The 21,143-nt window shown below is 53.3% G+C and overlaps 1 protein-coding gene across 4 annotated transcripts in view; it reads right to left on the minus strand.

Moving 5' to 3' along the window:
- STX6 (syntaxin 6) overlaps nucleotides 1-21,143 on the minus strand; it is a 61,177-nt gene that overhangs the window by 27,225 nt on the left and 12,809 nt on the right. For all 4 annotated transcript variants that reach the window (XR_011381803.1, XM_051841021.2, XM_051841019.2 and 1 more), the window contains exons 3-5: nucleotides 19,422-19,516; nucleotides 7,330-7,392; nucleotides 3,552-3,677 (exon numbers count right to left, since the gene is read on the minus strand). Coding sequence is in view for 3 of the 4 variants with exons in the window: in XM_051841021.2 (XP_051696981.1) it covers nucleotides 3,552-3,677; nucleotides 7,330-7,392; nucleotides 19,422-19,516 (284 nt within the window). In the remaining variant the exon portion in view is untranslated. The remainder of the gene's footprint in view (nucleotides 1-3,551; nucleotides 3,678-7,329; nucleotides 7,393-19,421; nucleotides 19,517-21,143) is intronic.

The raw sequence follows: 21,143 nt of genomic DNA on the forward strand, positions 1-21,143 counted from the left end.
AGTGAAATAAAGAGCTGGTTTTTTGAAAAAACAAAACAAAACAAAACAAAACTGACACACCATTGGCCCAACTAACCAAAAAAAAGGAGGGAGAAGACCCAAATCAATAGCTAGAGATGAAAAAGGGAATGCAACAACAGACACCACAGAAATAGAAGAATCCCAGAAATTACTACAAGGAGTTTGCCAGCAAACTGGGAAATCTATCAGAAACGGAGAGATTCCTGGACACACGCAACCTACCTAAATTGAACCATGAAGACAGAAAACCTAAACAGACCCTTAACCGAGATGGAAACTGAATCAGTAATAGAGGCCCTCCCAACAAAGAAAAGCCCAGGACCAGACGGATTCACTGCTGAATTCTACCAGACATTTAGAGAAGAACTCACTCCAATTCTTCTCAAACTATTCAGAACAATCAAAAGAGAGGGAATCCTCCCATATTTTTTCTATGAAGCCAGCATCACCTTAATTCCTAAACCTGAAAAAGATGCACAGAGAAAGAGAATTTCCCTGATGAACATAGACACAAAAATCCTCAATAAAATTCTGGCCAATAGAATATAACAACACATCAGAAAAATCATCCACCCAGATCAAGTAGGATTTATCCCTGGTATGCAGGGATGGTTCCACATATGCACATCAATTAATGTGATACACCACATTAACAGACTGCAGAAGAAAAACAATATGATTATCTCAATAGACGCCGAGAAAGCATTTGATAAAATACAACACACTTTCGTCATGAAAACTCTAAGCAAATTGGGTATAGAAGGAACATTCTTCAACACAATCAAGGCAATTTATGAAAAACCCACAGCCAGCATCCTATTGAATGGGAAAAAGTTGGAAGCATTCCCACTGAGATCTGGTACCAGACAGGGATGCCAACTCTCACCACTGCTATTCAATATAGTCCTGGAAGTTTTAACCAGAGCCATTAGGCAAGAAAAAGAAATCAAAGGGATAAAAACTGAGAGAAGGAAGTCAAACTATCCCTATTTGCAGATGTCATGATTCTATAAGTACAGGATCCAAAAGACTCCACTAAGAGAACTATTGTAACTCATAGAAGAGTTTGACAAAGTAGCAGGATATAAAATCAATACACAAAAATCAACAGCTTTGGTATACACAGCCAATGCCACGGCTGAGAAAGAGCTTCTGAGTTCAATCCCATTCACAATAGCTACAAAAAATCAAATACCTTAGAGTAAATTTTACCAAAGATGTCTAACATCTCTATGATGAAAATTAGAAAACTTTAAAGGAAACAGATGAAGATATAAAAAAAAATGGAAAAAAATTCCATGTTCATGGATTGGAAGAATCAATATCATCAAAATGTCCATTCCTCCAAAAGCAATTTACAGATTGAATGTGATACAATCAAAATACCAACAAATTTTTTTTCAGATATATCTGAGAATACATCTATAGAAAAACTATATATCCATAGAAGTATATATATTTGTCTATAGAAAAATGATGCTGAAATTCATATGGAATCACAGGAGATCCTGAAGAGCTAAAGCAAAGTTATACCACAAACAAAGCCAGAGGCATCACAATACCAGATTTCAAGACACACTACAAGGCAGTTTTAATCAAAACAGGCTGGTTCTTGTATAACAACACATGGATAGACCAATGGAACGGAACAGAAACACCAGAAATCAATCCACGCTTCTATAACCACCTTACCTTTGACAAAGGAGCTAAACCAGTCCCTGGAGCAAGGACAGTCTCTTCAAAATGGTGCTGGGAAAACTGGGCTTCCATGTGCTGAAGTATGAAGCAAGACCCCACCTTACACCTTACACAAAAATCCACTCAACATGGATCAAAGACCTAAATCTATGACCTGATAACATCAAATTCTTGGAGAACACTGGGGAAACTCTGCAAGGCACTGGCATAGGCAAAGAGTTCTTGGAAAAGACCCCAGAAGCACAGGCAGTCAAAGCCAAAATTGAGAAATGGGATTACATCAAATTGAAAAGCTTCTGCACTGCAAAAGAAACATTTAGCAAAGCGAAGACGCAAACAACAGAACAGGAGAAATTATCTGCAATCTATGCAACTGATAAAGGATTAATAACCAGAATATAGAAAGAGATCAAGAAACTCAGCAACAAGAAAACAAACAACCCAGTGGAGAAATGGGCAAAAGACTTCAACAGGCATTTTTCAAAAGAGGAAATCCAAATGGCCAACAGACACATGAAGAGATGCTCAGGATCACTAGCCATCAGGGAAATGCCAATCAAAACCACAATGAGGTTTCAGCTCACCCCAGTTAGAACGGCTTTCATACAGCAATCAACAAACAACAAATGCTGGTGAGGATGTGGGGAGAAAGGTTCCCTAATCCACTGTTGGTGGGAATGTAAACTGGGAAGCCAGTGTGGAAGACAGTATGGAGACACCTCAGAAACCTGAATACAGACCTGCCATACGCCCCTGCCATCCCACTCCTGGGAATTTACCCGAGGGAAATGAAATCAGCATATGAAGAGTTATCTGCACCCCCATGTTTACTGCAGCTCAATTCACAGTAGCCAGGACATGGAATCAGCCCAAATGCCCATCAACTGAAGACTGGATAAAGAAATTATGGGATATGTACACCATGGAATACTACACAGCAGTAAAAAATGAAATTCGGTCATTTAGAAGAAAATGGGTGAAACTGGAAACCATCATACTTAGTGAAATAAGCCAGTCCCAAAGGGACAAATACCATATGTTCTCCCTGACCTGTGATAACAGACCACCCAAAAGGCATTCTGTGGAAGTGAAATTCACACTTTGAGGTGGGATGACTTTGAATAGCTCTTGTCTGAACTGTTGAGGAACAGTTTTCCATACTATTTGCTGAACTATTTACTTAGTATAGAATTAACAGTATGTGTATAAAGCTAATTTAAAATAGAGCTTAGTAAAAATTAAGAATGGGAATAGGAGAGGGAGGAGGAAGAGGTGTGGGAAGATGAGTATGGTGGGAAGATTCACTGTTTCTAAAGTTGTATATATGAAACGCATGAAATATGTACACCTTAAATAGAAGATTTCTAGGGCAAAAAAAGAATAAAGTTTTAGAATTCCATGTGGGGGCCGGGGCCAGCACTGTAACAGTGGGTAGAGCTGCCACCTGCAGTGCCAGCATCCCACACTAGCACTGGTTCAAGTCCCAGCTGCTCCACTTCCGATCCAGCTCCCTGCTATAGCCTGGAAAAGCAGCAGCAGATGGCCCAAGTCCTTGGGCCCCTGCACCCACGTGGGAGACCCCGAAGAAGCTCCAGACTCCTGGTTTCAGCCTGGCCCAGCCCCAGGCTGTTGCCACCATTTGTGGAGTGCGCCAGTGGATGGAAGTTCGCTCTCTCTCTTTCTCTGTTAACTCTGACTTTCAAATAAACAAATCAATCTGTTAAAAAAAAAAAAAAATCCCATGTGGATGCACTCACCACACATGACAAAGCCGAGCACGGGACAAGCAGCAGATGCACCCCCGCCCCACAACCTCTGTGTCCCTGCAGTACCTGCTGCTGTGCCTGCTGCTCCTCGATGAAATGGGAGTTGGCCACCTGCAGCTCTCGGTCCAGGCGCCCGTATTTATCTGGGGCTCTGCTGCTCCAGCTCTGGCCACCACTGTCTCCCAGCAGTGCCTGTGGAAGTGGGGACACTTGGAGTCAGGAGTCACCAACAGCTGACAGCACAGAGCAAGTGACAGACAGAGGTCCCGCATTTCTCACCATCTGGTTTCCCTGGGTCAAGTGTTTGCGTGGTGCCGCAGAGGGTGGTGTGTGTGTGGCACTGTTTAAAACATGGCCTCCAGTCCACCCAGTGGGCCTCGCCAACGAAATGTCCCCTCGCAATGCACAGGACCTGCAACGCTGCCTCAGCTGCCCCCAGGATGCCTGAGGTCCAACGGGGACTCACAGGCTCTACTCCAACGGGCTCCAGAGATCGGGAACCCTCTCCGTGAAAGTAGGACCCAGAGAAGTTCTGTTCTGGGGGAAGGAGTGGGGAGTCCCTGCCCTCACGTGCAGAGGGCACAAGATCCACCAATGACTGCCAAATTTAATCCAGCAATCCTCGCTTGGCACCAAAGGCTGCAGGCTGCCCAGATGGCACCAGGCAGGTGGGCCACAAGGGTTGACTGGCAGCCCAGGCAACTGCTGGACCCAAAGCCGGAGACTTCCACTAGGGGTCCTGAAAGCCAAGAGATCCCAGGTGCCAGGGTCGAGTTTCCCACGCATGAACTGGAGGAAGTCTGTAGCCAGAAATGGGTTAGCTTGGGAACGTCTTCACACAGGGGCCTGGCAGGAATCCCTGCTCGGCTGGCAGTCTCTGCTGATCCCCACAGCCTTTCTGACTGTCAGTCACTGCCCTGCACGAGAACCACAGCACGCTGGCAGCAACCTCCTGCCTGGGGTCCTTGAGCTCGGCACTGTTCCCCACCGAGGGGCCCACAGCAGGCTCCCAGGGGAACCCCGTCAAGTGGTTGGGCAAGGAGCAGAGCACTAAGCTCCAAGGGTTATGAGTCCCTGAGACAGTGTCATTAGCTCTTCACCAGATTACTCATTTATTTATTTAATTTGAAAGGCAGTGAGATGGAGTGAGAGACAGGGCGATCTTCCATCTGCTGGTTCACTCTCCCAAGACCCACAACAGCTGGGGCTGGGCCAGGCTGAAGCCAGGAGCAAGAACGCCACCTGGGTCTCCCACATGGGTGGCAGGGACCCAAGTACTTGGGCCATCACCTGCTGCCTCCCAGGGTGTGCATGAGCAGAAAGGTGGACTTCGGAGCAGAGCTAGGACTTGAGCCCAGGCAGCCCAAGCACTCTCTGAACTGCCAGGCAAAATTCCTGCCCCTGAAGTTCTTCTCTGGAGAGCTTTCCACGGCCTAGGGCACCAGTCCAGGCAAAGCTAGATGTGATTAACCCCAGGGTTTGTGGGTGGCTTTGCCCTGATCTGGCCGCAGGCGGCCAAGATGGGAAAGATCCTGCTCATTCTGCCCCCAAGACTCTGATGACCTCCACACAGGTCACTGTGCCTTATAACTTTTCAGAGAAAGGCTATGGGGGCCGGCGCTATGGCACAGTAGGCTAAGCCTCTGCCTGTGGTGCCACTGTCCCATGTGGGTGCCGGTTCAAGTCCTGGCTGCTCCTCTTCCAATCCAGATCTCTGCTATGGCCTGGGAAAGTGTTGGAAGATGGCCCAAGTGCTTGGGCCCCTGTACCCACGTGGGAGCCAGGACGAAGCTCCTGGCTTCTGGCTTCAGCCTGGCCCAGCCCTGGCTGTTGCAGTCATTTGTGGCGCAAACCAGAGGGTGGAAGACCTCTCTCTCTCTCTCTCCCCCTCTCTCTCCCTCCCTCCCTCTCTGTAACTCTGCCTTGCAAATAAATAAAAGATTTTTAAAAAAGAAGAAGAAAGAAAATAAAAAAGAAAAGAGAAGAGAAGAAAAAGGCTATGGGCATCATTAGGCCATGGACAGAGGGCTGGACTCCACCAGCAGCTACTTTTTTCCAAGTCTCCCATGGTCTATGTGGATGGGACCTGTGAGGACATCACCCTATTAAGATGCCCCGCCCCACACCTGCCCTGGCTCCTACGCCAGCTTCCTGCCAGTGCAGGCCACAGGAGGCAGCAGGAGGCGGCAGACCCGTGGAGGAAACTGAACTGAGCTCTCAGCTACTGGCTTGGCCGGGCCCTGCTGCTGTGGGTGTCTGGGAAGTGACCCAGTGGGTAGCAGCTCTGTCTCTGTCTGTCTGCCTCTGAATGAACACTCACATACACTTTACTCTGAAGCAGCTTGCTCCATGTTCATCAGCTGACAGCAGGAGTCAGAGAAAGGTCTGCACAGTGATGCCTGCGTGGGCACCAGAGCGAGGCTGGCCCTGCTACTCCCTGGAAATGAGACTGCAACACTTCCCTCATGGCCTAAAGCACACTTGGGAGGGACACAATATACAAGCAGCTCTTTGTGTCTGTGGGCTCAGCTCTGCTACCTAGAGAACAGGCCCTCGCATTCAGAGAAGAGTGTCTCGACCTCACTGCAAATGACCACAGGCACTTACAAGCTCAAGTGCAAATGGAACTCTAACTCCAGACCCAGACAGCTGTGGCCGTCCACAGCTCCTTGCAAGAGTGGGAGCCGGGTGGAACGGGCTTGGCCTAGCTAGCGGCTTTTCCTAGCTGCACTGTTCAGAAGGAGAGCAAGGGAGATAGGTAAGGAGAACAGCAAAGACTTGGACAATGAAGTTCAGGGAAAGGAAACTGGAAAATGAACTTAGGTGACATTTGTAGAATTCTTCCCTTCTTCAAGCTTTTACAACACTTGTTTCCAAATTAAGTGGCTCAATAAACATCCACAGGTGTAAAGCAAGCTTTTATCTTAAAAACCCTTGGTTCCTGGGGGCCACTGGTATGATTAAGCCGCCGCCTGTGATGCCAGCATGCCATGTGGGTGCCAGTTTGAGTCCCGGCTGCTCCACTTCCAACCCAGCTCTCTGCTATGGCCTGGGAAAGCACTGGAAGATGGCCCAAGTGCTTGGGCCCCGGAACCCGTGTGGGAGACCTGGATGAAGTTGTTGTGGCCATTTGGGGAGTGAACCAGTAGATGGAAGATCTTTCTCTATGTCTCTCCTTCTCACTCTGTAACTCTGCCTTTCAAATAAATAAATCAATCTTAAAAAAAAAAAAAAAACCTAGTGACTGTTAGTTATAAAACTAGTGAGCTGACTTCTCAAGTTAAGTGGCTACTAAATGAACTCTTAGTAGCTTTCTAGAATTAGGATAGCATGAAGTTAAGCGAAGTCATTTGAAGACAATAATACTTTTCATATAGTTTTTCTTATTCTTTGCAACAGTTATCCAAAGAATTCATGAAAACCATCTCTGAACAAAAATCACTTAATAGTTTCACGACAAGCAAAAACAAATTCTACCCCACAAAATGTATCTAAATCAAATCACAGTCTAAATTCAAGTATAAACTTGAATATATGTTTTTTCAAAGGACTAGTTTAATAATTAAAAAGGAATTACTAACAAACACTCAAGTGTGTAACTTAAAAAAAATACTTAAAATGAAGAGACAGTGAATTTCACACACACTGAAGGTTTCTCCAATGTCTTTACTGCAATTTAAATCCTCAGCTGTCCAATCCCTGCCCCCGTCAGGTAAGTGCCGCCTGGGCAGAACCCACCGTGACCGCAGAGCCCGTTCCTCCAGCCCACACGGGCCTGCGGTCAGCACTGTGGAGCCCAGTGTCGGTGTGTGTGCTGACGGACGTGTGCCCGCTGTTCCCTCACCTGTCTGTTCCTTCTTTCAGCCAACGCCTGCACAGAAGAAGCCGACATCTGATCCTTCATGTCCTACGACAGAACAAGCGGAAACACCTTAGACAACGGGGACTACCATCCCACGGGCTACCCAAACACACATGGTCTACTTTTGTCTCTTAAAGCAAAAAACCTTCTGAGAGGAGGCAGAGAGAAGGATCAGCCTTTAAGGCGGCCGAGCACTCACACGGCACCCCTGCATTCTCGCAAGGTCTGCCTTCAGGCTGCGGAGACCCCAGTAGGCTCTCAGGATGGTGCAGACGCTGTGCCCAGGCCCAGGCTGTCCGCACCACACACGGTGCAGCCAGGCACCCCGTGCAGAGCACATTCCCCACCAGCCACCCTGACCCTGCTCCCGCATCGGATTCCTGCACTGAGACTACTGCCAACAGCAGAAGGGATTTCCAGAGCGCACCGAACCACCTTGTATGGAAAGAGGAAGGATGGGTCCACTACGCAAGGTGAAGGTAGCGCTGTATTACCCACAACCCAACATACCCAAGTACAATGCGGCTACAACACGACTGAAGGGAGAGGCCTGTCGAAATACCTCAGGATTTCCTGTTGGCCACAGACCAACTTACACAGCCCAACACTAAGGAATTCAGACTTTCAGAAGCTGCTTCTAAGACCCTGACCATGACAGTGTGGGGCAGACAGCGTCAGGGCCTTCATGCTTGCTACTGTGGCAGCTGAGTGCCGGCCACCTCGGGTTCTCACGGGAGGCACACATGCACCTGCTGAGCAGAGGCGCCAGACCTAGCAGCGAGTGACACAAGCCAGGCCCCTGGGGGCAAACGCACGCCCTGCGGTGCGCCAAGAGGCTCTGGTGATGCCGTGTGCGGCTGCTCTCTAGGCTGCAGGAGCCTTCCTGACCACCAAGGTTAAAACGACGCCGCTGTCACCCGCGATACCGTGCACGGCAGTGCCTGAGCCAGGCCCCGGGGAGCCGCGCTTCCTAAGGCACACAGGACGCACTGCTCAGTGTTCTCCTTTTGAAGGCCACTACCTGCAGAGTACCCGTATCGACGTTCTGGCCTCTAGAGAACGTGTCTCTCGGCAGTCAGGGTTAGGGTTAGCGAGGGTGCAGGCTGCAACCTGAGGGAGAGCAAGGGGCTCCAGTGCTGGCAGCGCCTGCGGGGTCACCGAGCCGCACGCCACGGCCAGCGCCTTTCTCTGCGCTGCTGCTGTTTCATACCAGTGGGTGGCAAACTGAACCAAGCCTTTGAAAATAAATTCCCATAGTACATGCCGCAAGACTTTCACTGTCTGGACCCAGTTATTCCACTGATAGGCCTTTATTTCAAGGGAACAGTAGAAAACAAACACTAAAACAGACATGCAAAGGTGTACGATCCCAGCGTTATTACCGACACGAAGAGAGATGCTGGCATATTTTTTTTTTTTAATTGACAGGCAGAGTGGACAGTGAGAGAGACAGAGAGAAAGGTCTTCTTTGCCGTTGGTTCACCCTCCAATGGTCACCGCGGCTGGCGCACTGCAGCCGGCGCACCACGCTGATCCGATGGCAGGAGCCAGGTGCTTCTCCTGGTCTCCCATGGGGTGCAGGGCCCAAGCACTTGGGCCATCCTTCACTGCACTCCCTGGCCACAGCAGAGAGCTGGCCTGGAAGAGGGGCAACCGGGACAGAATCCAGCGCCCCGACCAGGACTAGAACCCGGTGTGCCGGCGCCACAAGGCGGAGGATTAGCCTAGTGAGCCAAGGCGCCAGCCGCTGGCATATCTAAACAGGTGACTGGCACAGGTGCGTATGACGAAGCCAGACAATTCACCACACACTAAGCACCAACGACGAAACACTGGCAGCTCACTGATAATCAGAGAAGTGCAGCCAACAGACACTTTCCCGCTCAGACCAGAAACGTGAGCGACAGTGAGCACTCGGTGTGGCAGTGAAGGTACTCAGAGATGCACCAGAAACTAACTGATGAGGTCTTTTCTCAGGACACTGTGAAAACAATAACCAGTATTTAAGATGTGTGTTCTCACTGAACTCTTTGTAATCACACCAGTATCTAGGCTGTGCCGACAGTCCCTGGAATGATCAAAAAGTAAAAGTAACCAAAATATCTCCTGGTAGGACAATGATTAAATAAATCGTAACGCCTGTCAGATAACCCAGGTCTTCGGCGCAGTGCTGGCTAGGACGCCTGCGTCCCATGTCAAGGTGCCGGGGTTTGTCCCAGCTCTGCCTCTGATTCCAGCTTCCTGCTAGAATGTGCACCCTGGGAGGCAGCAGATCATCGTTCAAGGAGCTGGGTCCCAGCTACCCCCAAGAGAGACCTGGATTGAGTGCCAGGCTGCTGGCTTTGGCTTGGCCCAGATCTGGCCGTAGTGGGCACTGGGGAGTAAGCCAGAGGATGGGAGCTCTCTCTCATCCCCTCTCTCTGCCTTTCAAATAACAACAACAAAAAATTAATGAAAGTCAATGATTTGGAGTAGTATTTGAATAGAATTTTTTTTTCTTTTTAAAGATCTTGGTTCAAGACTTAATTACAAGGCCGGCGCCGTGGCTCAATAGGCTAATCCTCCACCTTGCGGCGCTGGCACACCGGGTTCTAGTCCCGGTCGGGGCGCCGGATTCTGTCCCGGTTGCCCTTCTTCCAGGCCAGCTCTCTGCTATGGCCAGGGAGTGCAGTGGAGGATGGCCCAGGTGCTTGGGCCCTGCACCCCATGGGAGACCAGGAAAAGCACCTGGATCCTGGCTCCTGCCATCGGATCAGCGCGGTGCGCCGGCTGCAGCGGCGGCCATTGGAGGGTGATCCAACGGCAAAAGGAAGACCTTTCTCTCTCTGTCTCTCTCTCTCACTGTCCACTCTGCCTGTCAAAAATAAAAAAAATAAAAAATAAAAAATAAAAAAAAAAAAAGACTTAATTACGGGGCCTGACGCAGTAGGTTAATCCTCCACATGCGGGCCAGCATCCAATATGGGTGCTGGTTCTAGTACAAGCTGCTCCACTTCTGATCCAGCTCTCTGCTGTGGCCTGGGAAAGCAGTAGAAGATGGCCCAAGTACTTGGGCCCCTGCACCTGTGTAGGAGACTGGGAAGAAGCTCCTGGCTCCTGGCTTCGGATCGGCACAACTCTGGCCATTGTGGCCATTTGGGGAGTGAACCAGCAGATGGAAGACCTTTCTCTCTGTCTCTACCTCTCACTGTCTGTAACTCTAACTCTCAAATAAATAAAATCTTTAAAAAAAAAAAAAAGAAGAAAAAAGAAAGAAACAAAGAAACAGGATGGAAATCCCATTTCCCATTCTCAAAAAAAAAAAAAAAAAAAAAGACTTGGCCGTGCCTTTCAGAAGATATGCAAGATTGGGAAAATTACTCCACGTGTGGAAGTGTCCTTTCTTCTGTACACGGGGGTCGCCATGGGGACTGAGATGGCACAAAAGCTTGGCTAACAGCAGCCAGTGAGAACTCACACAGCAAACACCACGGCCCCATGGGTTGTCCTGTGAGCCCTGCACAGGCCAGTGCAACTCAGGGACAGCACTAATTCCATTCTCATAGACTAAACCTTAAATGCAATTACAAAATTTTTTAAATGTTGAAAAAAACTGTTTCTGAATCTACTGTTTAAACTCTTAGTTGTCGGAGCAGCACCGGGCCGGACGCTGTTTTTCCCTTGCTGTAGGTTTCTTCTACAGCAACGCAAGAACAGGGAAAGAAGAACGAAATAACGAGCTCCCCAGCGAACTCTCCAACCGACTCTCCAACCAACCACCCCCCGAACTCTGCACCAGCCGGGAGACAGTAGTAAGTGCAGCTGAGTCCCCTTTTATAGTCCTCTTCCACCAATCCGTGCTCTGCTGCCTGTGCTGAGCATGCCGCTTTCCTCCAATCAGAGGTTGGGTCAGCCCCTGCAGCTCGTTAGTCAAACTGATGAAGCAGCCGAAGCGGCTGTGTAGAACTTGCTTACTCCCCCTCAGCGCCATGTTGTGGGAGCCGGGCCCTGCTTCCCACACTTAGTTCTTTTCTAATTCTTTCTTTTTTTAATTAGAAAGGCAGAGAGATCGAGAGAGACAGACCCACAGGAAGAGAAAGCAAACTCCCATCTACGGGATCATTCCCCAAATCCTCAGAGCAAGGCACTGACCCAGGCATTCTGAGTCCACACCCGCAGGAAGCAGGAGGCACAGCCATGCTGGGAAACTCCCGCAGCACACCCACTGCTGGGACCCTCCCACAACACCCACTGCTGGGACACTCCCACAGCACCCACTGCTGGGATGCTCCCACAGCACACCCACTGCTGGGACGCTCCCACAACACACCCACTGCTGGGACGCTCCCACAGCACACCCACTGCTGGGACGCTCCCACAGCACACCCACTGCTGGGACGCTCCCACAGCACACCCACTGCTGGGACGCTCCCACAGCACACCCACTGCTGGGACGCTCCCACAGCACACCCACTGCTGGGACGCTCCCACAACACCCACTGCTGGGACCCTCCCACAGCACCCACTGCTGGGACGTTCCCACAGCACCCACTGCTGGGATGCTCCCACAGCACACCCACTGCTGGGACACTCCCACAGCACCCACTGCTGGGATGCTCCCACAGCACACCCACTGCTGGGACACTCCCACAGCACCCACTGCTGGGACGCTCCCACAGCACACCCACTGCTGGGACGCTCCCACAGCACACCCACTGCTGGGACGCTCCCACAACACCCACTGCTGGGACCCTCCCACAACACCCACTGCTGGGACCCTCCCACAGCACCCACTGCTGGGACCCTCCCACAACACCCACTGCTGGGACGTTCCCACAACACCCACTCCTGGGACCCTCCCACAGCACACCCACTGCTGGGACGTTCCCACAACACCCACTCCTGGGACCCTCCCACAACACACCCACTCCTGGGACGCTCCCACAACACCCACTGCTGGGATGCTCCCACAGCACACCCACTGCTGGGACGCTCCCACAGCACACCCACTGCTGGGACCCTCCCACAACACCCACTGCTGGGACGCTCCCACAACACCCACTGCTGGGACATTCCCACAGCACACCCACTGCTGGGACACTCCCACAGCACACCCACTGCTGGGACCCTCCCACAACACCCACTGCTGGGACATTCCCACAACACCCACTGCTGGGACCCTCCCACAACACCCACTGCTGGGACCCTCCCACAACACCCACTCCTGGGACCCTCCCACAACACACCCACTGCTGGGACCATCCCACAACACCCACTGCTGGGATGCTCCTACAGCACACCCACTGCTGGGACACTCCCACAGCACCCACTGCTGGGACGTTCCCACAACACACCCACTGCTGGGACGCTCCCACAACACCCACTGCTGGGACGCTCCCACAGCACACCCACTGCTGGGACGCTCCCACAGCACACCCACTGCTGGGACGCTCCCACAGCACACCCACTCCTGGGACGCTCCCACAACACCCACTGCTGGTACCCTCCCACAGCACACCCACTGCTGGAACGCTCCCACAACACCCACTGCTGGGACCCTCCCACAGCACACCCACTGCTGGGACCCTCCCACAACACCCACTGCTGGGACGCTCCCACAGCACACCCACTGCTGGGACGCTCCCACAACACACCCACTGCTGGGACACTCCCACAGCACCCACTGCTGGGACCCTCCCACAACACCCACTGCTGGGACCCTCCCACAGCACCCACTGCTGGGACACTCCCACAGCACACCCACTGCTGGGACCCTCCCACAACACCCACTGCTGGGACGTTCCCACAACACCCACTGCTGGGACCCTCCCACAACACCCACTGCTGGGACGCTCCCACAGCACACCCACTGCTGGGACGCTCCCACAGCACACCCACTGCTGGGACGCTCCCACAACACACCCACTGCTGGGACCCTCCCACAACACCCACTGCTGGGATGCTCCTACAGCACACCCACTGCTGGGACGCTCCCACAGCACCCACTGCTGGGACGCTCCCACAACACCCACTGCTGGGACCTTCCCACAGCACACCCACTGCTGGGACCCTCCCACAACACCCACTGCTGGGACCCTCCCACAGCACACCCACTGCTGGGACGCTCCCACAACACACCCACTGCTGGGACACTCCCACAGCACCCACTGCTGGGACCCTCCCACAACACCCACTGCTGGGACCCTCCCACAGCACACCCACTCCTGGGACGCTCCCACAGTACACCCACTGCTGGGACGCTCCCACAGCACACCCACTGCTGGGACCCTCCCACAGCACACCCACTGCTGGGACCCTCCCACAGCACACCCACTGCTGGGACGCTCCCACAGCACACCCACTGCTGGGACGCTCCCACAACACACCCACTGCTGGGACGCTCCCACAACACCCACTGCTGGGATGCTCCTACAGCACACCCACTGCTGGGACCCTCCCACAACACCCACTGCTGGGACGCTCCCACAACACCCACTGCTGGGACCCTCCCACAGCACCCACTGCTGGGACGTTCCCACAGCACCCACTGCTGGGATGCTCCCACAGCACACCCACTGCTGGGACACTCCCACAGCACCCACTGCTGGGATGCTCCCACAGCACACCCACTGCTGGGACACTCCCACAGCACCCACTGCTGGGACGCTCCCACAGCACACCCACTGCTGGGACGCTCCCACAGCACACCCACTGCTGGGACGCTCCCACAACACCCACTGCTGGGACCCTCCCACAACACCCACTGCTGGGACCCTCCCACAGCACCCACTGCTGGGACCCTCCCACAACACCCACTGCTGGGACGTTCCCACAACACCCACTCCTGGGACCCTCCCACAGCACACCCACTGCTGGGACGTTCCCACAACACCCACTCCTGGGACCCTCCCACAACACACCCACTCCTGGGACGCTCCCACAACACCCACTGCTGGGATGCTCCCACAGCACACCCACTGCTGGGACGCTCCCACAGCACACCCACTGCTGGGACCCTCCCACAACACCCACTGCTGGGACGCTCCCACAACACCCACTGCTGGGACATTCCCACAGCACACCCACTGCTGGGACACTCCCACAGCACACCCACTGCTGGGACCCTCCCACAACACCCACTGCTGGGACATTCCCACAACACCCACTGCTGGGACCCTCCCACAACACCCACTGCTGGGACCCTCCCACAACACCCACTCCTGGGACCCTCCCACAACACACCCACTGCTGGGACCATCCCACAACACCCACTGCTGGGATGCTCCTACAGCACACCCACTGCTGGGACACTCCCACAGCACCCACTGCTGGGACGTTCCCACAACACACCCACTGCTGGGACGCTCCCACAACACCCACTGCTGGGACGCTCCCACAGCACACCCACTGCTGGGACGCTCCCACAGCACACCCACTGCTGGGACGCTCCCACAGCACACCCACTCCTGGGACGCTCCCACAACACCCACTGCTGGTACCCTCCCACAGCACACCCACTGCTGGAACGCTCCCACAACACCCACTGCTGGGACCCTCCCACAGCACACCCACTGCTGGGACCCTCCCACAACACCCACTGCTGGGACGCTCCCACAGCACACCCACTGCTGGGACGCTCCCACAACACACCCACTGCTGGGACACTCCCACAGCACCCACTGCTGGGACCCTCCCACAACACCCACTGCTGGGACCCTCCCACAGCACCCACTGCTGGGACACTCCCACAGCACACCCACTGCTGGGACCCTCCCACAACACCCACTGCTGGGACGTTCCCACAACACCCACTGCTGGGACCCTCCCACAACACCCACTGCTGGGACGCTCCCACAGCACACCCACTGCTGGGACGCTCCCACAGCACACCCACTGCTGGGACGCTCCCACAACACACCCACTGCTGGGACCCTCCCACAACACCCACTGCTGGGATGCTCCTACAGCACACCCACTGCTGGGACGCTCCCACAGCACCCACTGCTGGGACGCTCCCACAACACCCACTGCTGGGACCTTCCCACAGCACACCCACTGCTGGGACCCTCCCACAACACCCACTGCTGGGACCCTCCCACAGCACACCCACTGCTGGGACGCTCCCACAACACACCCACTGCTGGGACACTCCCACAGCACCCACTGCTGGGACCCTCCCACAACACCCACTGCTGGGACCCTCCCACAGCACACCCACTCCTGGGACGCTCCCACAGTACACCCACTGCTGGGACGCTCCCACAGCACACCCACTGCTGGGACCCTCCCACAGCACACCCACTGCTGGGACCCTCCCACAGCACACCCACTGCTGGGACGCTCCCACAGCACACCCACTGCTGGGACGCTCCCACAACACACCCACTGCTGGGACGCTCCCACAACACCCACTGCTGGGATGCTCCTACAGCACACCCACTGCTGGGACCCTCCCACAACACCCACTGCTGGGACCCTCCCACAGCACACCCACTGCTGGGACCCTCCCACAACACCCACTCCTGGGACGCTCCCACAGCACACCCACTGCTGGGACGCTCCCACAGCACACCCACTGCTGGGACCCTCCCACAGCACACCCACTGCTGGGACCCTCCCACAACACCCACTGCTGGGACCCTCCCACAACACCCACTGCTGGGACACTCCCACAGCACACCCACTGCTGGGACCCTCCCACAGCACCCACTGCTGGGACGTTCCCACAGCACCCACTGCTGGGACCCTCCCACAGCACCCACTGCTGGGACCCTCCCACAGCACACCCACTGCTGGGACCCTCCCACAACACACCCACTGCTGGGACCCTCCCACAACACCCACTGCTGGGACCCTCCCACAACACCCACTGCTGGGACCCTCCCACAACACCCACTGCTGGGACGTTCCCACAACACCCACTGCTGGGATCCTCCCACAACACCCACTGCTGGGACCCTCCCACAACACCCACTCCTGGGACGCTCCCACAGTACACCCACTGCTGGGACGCTCCCACAGCACACCCACTACTGGGACCCTCCCACAACACCCACTGCTGGGACCCTCCCACAGCACACCCACTGCTGGGACGCTCCCACAGCACCCACTGCTGGGACCCTCCCACAACACCCACTGCTGGGACACTCCCACAGCACACCCACTGCTGGGACCCTCCCATAGCACCCACTGCTGGGACGTTCCCACAGCACCCACTGCTGGGACGCTCCTACAGTCACAACTTCATTGTGAATCTCATAGACGTCCAGATGTGGAACCCCAAAATTATCAAGAGTTTTACACAAACACTGGAGTCTCTGCTGTTCTAGGAAAGAACTTGAGCACAACGTTAAGAGCTGCACACATCAAAGGTCGAGGGCAACGCACAGCACACAGGCTGAAGAAGGGCACCCAGGACAACAGAGCAAAGAGCTTCTCAGCCAGAAAACACTGCTGTCTCTCTCTCCGCCTGCGAGAAGGGGTGACGGGCCCAGGCTGCTCCTCTGACACCAGGGTAACTCGCAATTCTGGGGCACACGAAGTTGAGGCAGCCGCTTATGGTAACACAGGACTACATCAACTCTGATGCACAAACTCCTCACCTCAACAAGGTCCCGTCTGCCAGCTTCCTGAACCCAGAACGCAGATATCCTGTACGTGACTTTCTACTTGAATGTGGTAATAGTGAAGTAAAACACAGTGGGACTTATTTTAATCTGTTGTCAGGTTAGTATCATTACAATTTCCTACTCTTTATTTTTTTTTTAAGATTTATTTATTTATTTGAAAGGCAGAGCCACAGAGAGGCAGATGGGGAGGGAGAGAGGGAGAGAGAGGGAGGAGGGAGGGGGAAGGGGAAGGGGGAGGGGGAGGGGGAGGGGGAGGGGGAGGAGGGGGGGAGGAGGAGAGGGAGAGGGGAGGAGGGGGAGGGAGAGGTCCTCCATCCACTGGTTCACTCTCCAGTTGGCCGCAAGGGTCGGAACTGTGTCGATCTGAAGCCAGGAGTCAGGAGCTTCTTCTGGGTCTCCCACGCAGGTGCAGGGGCCCAAGTACTTGGGCCATCTTCTACTGCTTTTCCAGGCCATTGCAGAGAGCTGGATCAGAAGTGGAGCAGCTGGGACTTGAACCAAAGCCTATATGGGATGCCAGCACTGCAGGTGGTGGCTTTACCCACTACACCACAGCGCCAGCACCATCCTTCTGTTTTATAAGGCTTTCAATGAGCTTTTATTAAGATTAACTAGCTTGGTTAGGGCTAGTCCACCACTGGCAAATACTAACAGCTTCCCCAAACAGTGACAAATTATAACAAGAATGACTAAAAATTCAGTTACATCACCAGCTGAGTATGGCTCACATCTGAACCCCAGAAAGATATTTGTAACACTTCTTTCTAAGAACATACTTTGCAAAGCTTTTCAGCTATTACAAAGTGTACTTTGAGGCCAGCGCTGTGGCACAGAAGGTTAAGTCACCATCTGCAGCACCAGTGTCCCTTATAGGCACAGGTTCGAGTCCTGGCTGCTCCACTTCCAATCCAGCTCTTGTCTATGGCCTGGGAAAGCAGCAGAAGATGGTGTAAGTTCTTGGGTCCCTGCACCCACATGGGAGACCCAGAAGCTGCTCCTGGCTTTGGGCTGGCCCAGACCCAGCCATTGCAGCACTTAGGGAGTGAACCAGCAGATGAAAGATCTCTCTCTCCTCCTCTCTCTGTATATCTTCCTTTCAAATAAAACAAAAAAGAATTTTGATTTCACTTCCAATTATACCAACCAACACACTGACTCCTGAGTTTCACTTTGCATCATCCATAAGCACCACTGCAAATCTAGACACTGTACTGCAAGGCACCACTTAAATATTTAGAGTCCTTAAAAACCTATTACAAAAAAGGAAAAAAGTCAACAATATTTATACAAAAATAGCTGGGGGAGCTTCCTATAAGAGCAGCATTTTGGACGGGCTCAAAGCCAACATTCAACTCTGCACCAGTGCAACCTGAGGTTGGTTGTTTAGACAGGCAGCTACCGACAGAACAAGACTGTATGAAGTTCAGTGATAATCCGAATTTGAAACAGCTTCAGAAGGAGATCACCTGATGGAAACTCTGGCAGGGCAAGGTAGGGTGCACCAGTGAAGATGCCTCTCGGGGAGACTGCGTCCCATCCCACAGTGCCTGGGTTCGAGAAGGGGCGCTGCTCCCAGTGCCAGCTTCCTGTGGTGTGCACTGGTCAGCTTCAGGGACAGCCCCAATACCCGTGTCCCATCACCCACATGGGAGACCAGGACTGAGTTCTGGGCTCCTGGCTCCGGCCTGGCCCAGCCCCAGGTGTTGCAGCATCTGGGGAGTGGACCAGCAGGTGGGAGACCTCTCTTGGTCTGCCTGTCTCTGTCTCTCTCAAATAAAAATACATTAAATTTTAAAAATAAAGCCTTTGGCAAACACCAGCCGAGGCTCTCATTCGAGGAAGCTGCTTTCTAGTTCGTGTGTTAGGCAGCTGGCGCCTTTCCACCTAGTTATGCTAATCTCAGAGCTCAGCCGCACAGTTTCAAAATACAGAGCACATCTGAGAGACACAGAAGTTACTTACGAGATACGTGCTCTTAGATTTCTAAATAATGCACACTGTGAACATCTGGGGACTACAGATCTGCTCACTGGCACCATTTTTTGTACTCCGATAGATGCTTATCTGGGCAGTCCTCTACGGGCTGCCACAGGGTTGCACGTGAAATGTCAACAGCACGGGCTGAGGAGGCTGCACCCACACCCAGCAAAGCCTTCAAAACGCAAAGCGATTCCCAAATCAGTTAAGGAAAGGCACAGCTTCTACAGTGGTAATTCCTCCTTTTGTCCAGAAACAGGGCACTAAGAAACAAGGCAGCCAGACAGCTGCTCCGGGGGAGCCAGGGCCAGGGACAAGCAGGGCAACACTCAGTAGCCGCCGGAGCTGGTATTTTGCTGCCTTGCTGCTTGCACTAAGAAATGAGCCCAGCATACAAAAAATAAGGATCTTCTCGTTCACCCAGAGGAACTGCATGGGGGAAGATTGCTCCCAGCTCACAAGGGGACGCGGCAGGGTTGTACTTCTTACCCTGACAACTTGCCGAGTGCTTGTGATGAAGGCTTTTCTTACACTCAGTTCAGTAGCATCAAGGTTGAATTTTCTAGGATTTGCTTCAACTATGCGTAGGTCAAAAAGTCAAGGCAAAGAAATTTCCTCTGCAAAGCCTGTCGGACAGCATCCCGCTAAACCCCAGAACCTCTCCCATGCAAGCTAACTGTGGTCTAATGTTCTCGAGACAGGTGTGGTCAAACCTCCTCTGCCCCAGAGGTGATGCCACGGAGAAGCAGCCTATGCCTGGACGCGGCACAGCCCGAGGCCGCCCTTCCGCAGACGGGCTCTCCTGATGCTGGCCGACACTTCTACCCGTCCTTTTTGGACTTCTCACTTTTCCCACAACAGCCTTTGAAGCATGTTTCAACTGCCATTCCAAACCAAGATGTCAACCCAACTCCCCAGCCTCAAAAGCTCTAGGCCTCTCCAGAGCAGCCCTGCCCTTCGCCCCTGGCCTGGTCCTACTCCATCACTCTGGTTCTCTGCATTTCTTGCTATTAGTAGTTAATATCCGTCCCCCCTCACCTCGAATTCACTGCTTTATTAGTCTAATCTCAGTAGCAGACAAGATGCCGCACCCGGCACCTGCGGAATGAACAGGGAGCTATCACTGGAACTCCTGCCCCCTTCCTCCTAACTTCTTTATCTTCCCCAACCCTGTCTCACTTCCTCATGCACTGCATCACTACTTTTCAGGAGCACACTCAGCCATGTAACAGGCACCCAAGGTCACTGCATCACACACTGCACACAGCAGCTGCCCGTGAACCTGTGCTCACACGGAGTGGTCCTGACAAAAGGAGACAAATCGGATCCGAGAGCACCCAGCTGGCTTATCTCCCATCTAAAGTTCTGGATAAACGGAATTTCCAGTTGGAAAAAAAAGGCCATTTATAATTCAGCTTTCACAGCTCTGTCAGTCAGATCAGCTGCACATCCACACACGGATTAGCAAAACAGATCTGCATTCCCTAAATTCAGCATTCAGTGACACTGCTGTCACGACTACACAAGACAGGCTACAGAAGCCTCTCTCGACCCCTAAGTATCACCAACAGTGGTCTGTGTATTCCAGTGTCTGTATAGCTAGGTGCTCACTGTGCACACAGCATCAATCTAAGCTCTCCATGTCCACTTTGTATTGAAGACACAGGTCGGCCACTGTGCCCAGAGCCACACGGCCCCTAAAACCCAGGGAAGGGACACTCCCATGGACGTCAGTCTTTTGTGCTAATGAGAGGACTGAAGGCTGAGAGCTTCCAGACAGCCCCAGGATAAGGCTGCTCGTCCAGGGAAGAGTTGTAGAGTGTAGAGTTGGAATTTCTAGCCCCGCCCCTCCCTGGCCTCTGGGAGCTGATCACAGGTCACCAATGGCCAATGATGTCATCACTTATGCCTGTCTGGTGAAGCTCCCATAACAACCTGAAAGGACAGGGTTCAGAGAGCTGGGCACACAGTCCCACAGGGCAGTGCAGCAGGGCAGGGCACAGAAGCACCTCACCCTGCGTGTCTCTTCCACCTGGCTGTCCTGCACCCTTTCTAACAAGTGGGTAAATGCAGGCAAAGTGTTCCCCAAGCTCTCTGAGAGCTCCAGCAGATCAACTTAAGGAAGACTTGCGAGTGAAGGGGGCAGTCTCATGGGGCTGAGCCCTCCCTCTGTGTGATCTGATGCTGAACACGGACAGCCAGCGTCATCTT

The sequence above is a fragment of the Oryctolagus cuniculus genome, chromosome 13, assembly GCF_964237555.1.
Source record: "Oryctolagus cuniculus chromosome 13, mOryCun1.1, whole genome shotgun sequence".
Taxonomy (NCBI): Eukaryota; Metazoa; Chordata; class Mammalia; order Lagomorpha; family Leporidae; genus Oryctolagus; species Oryctolagus cuniculus.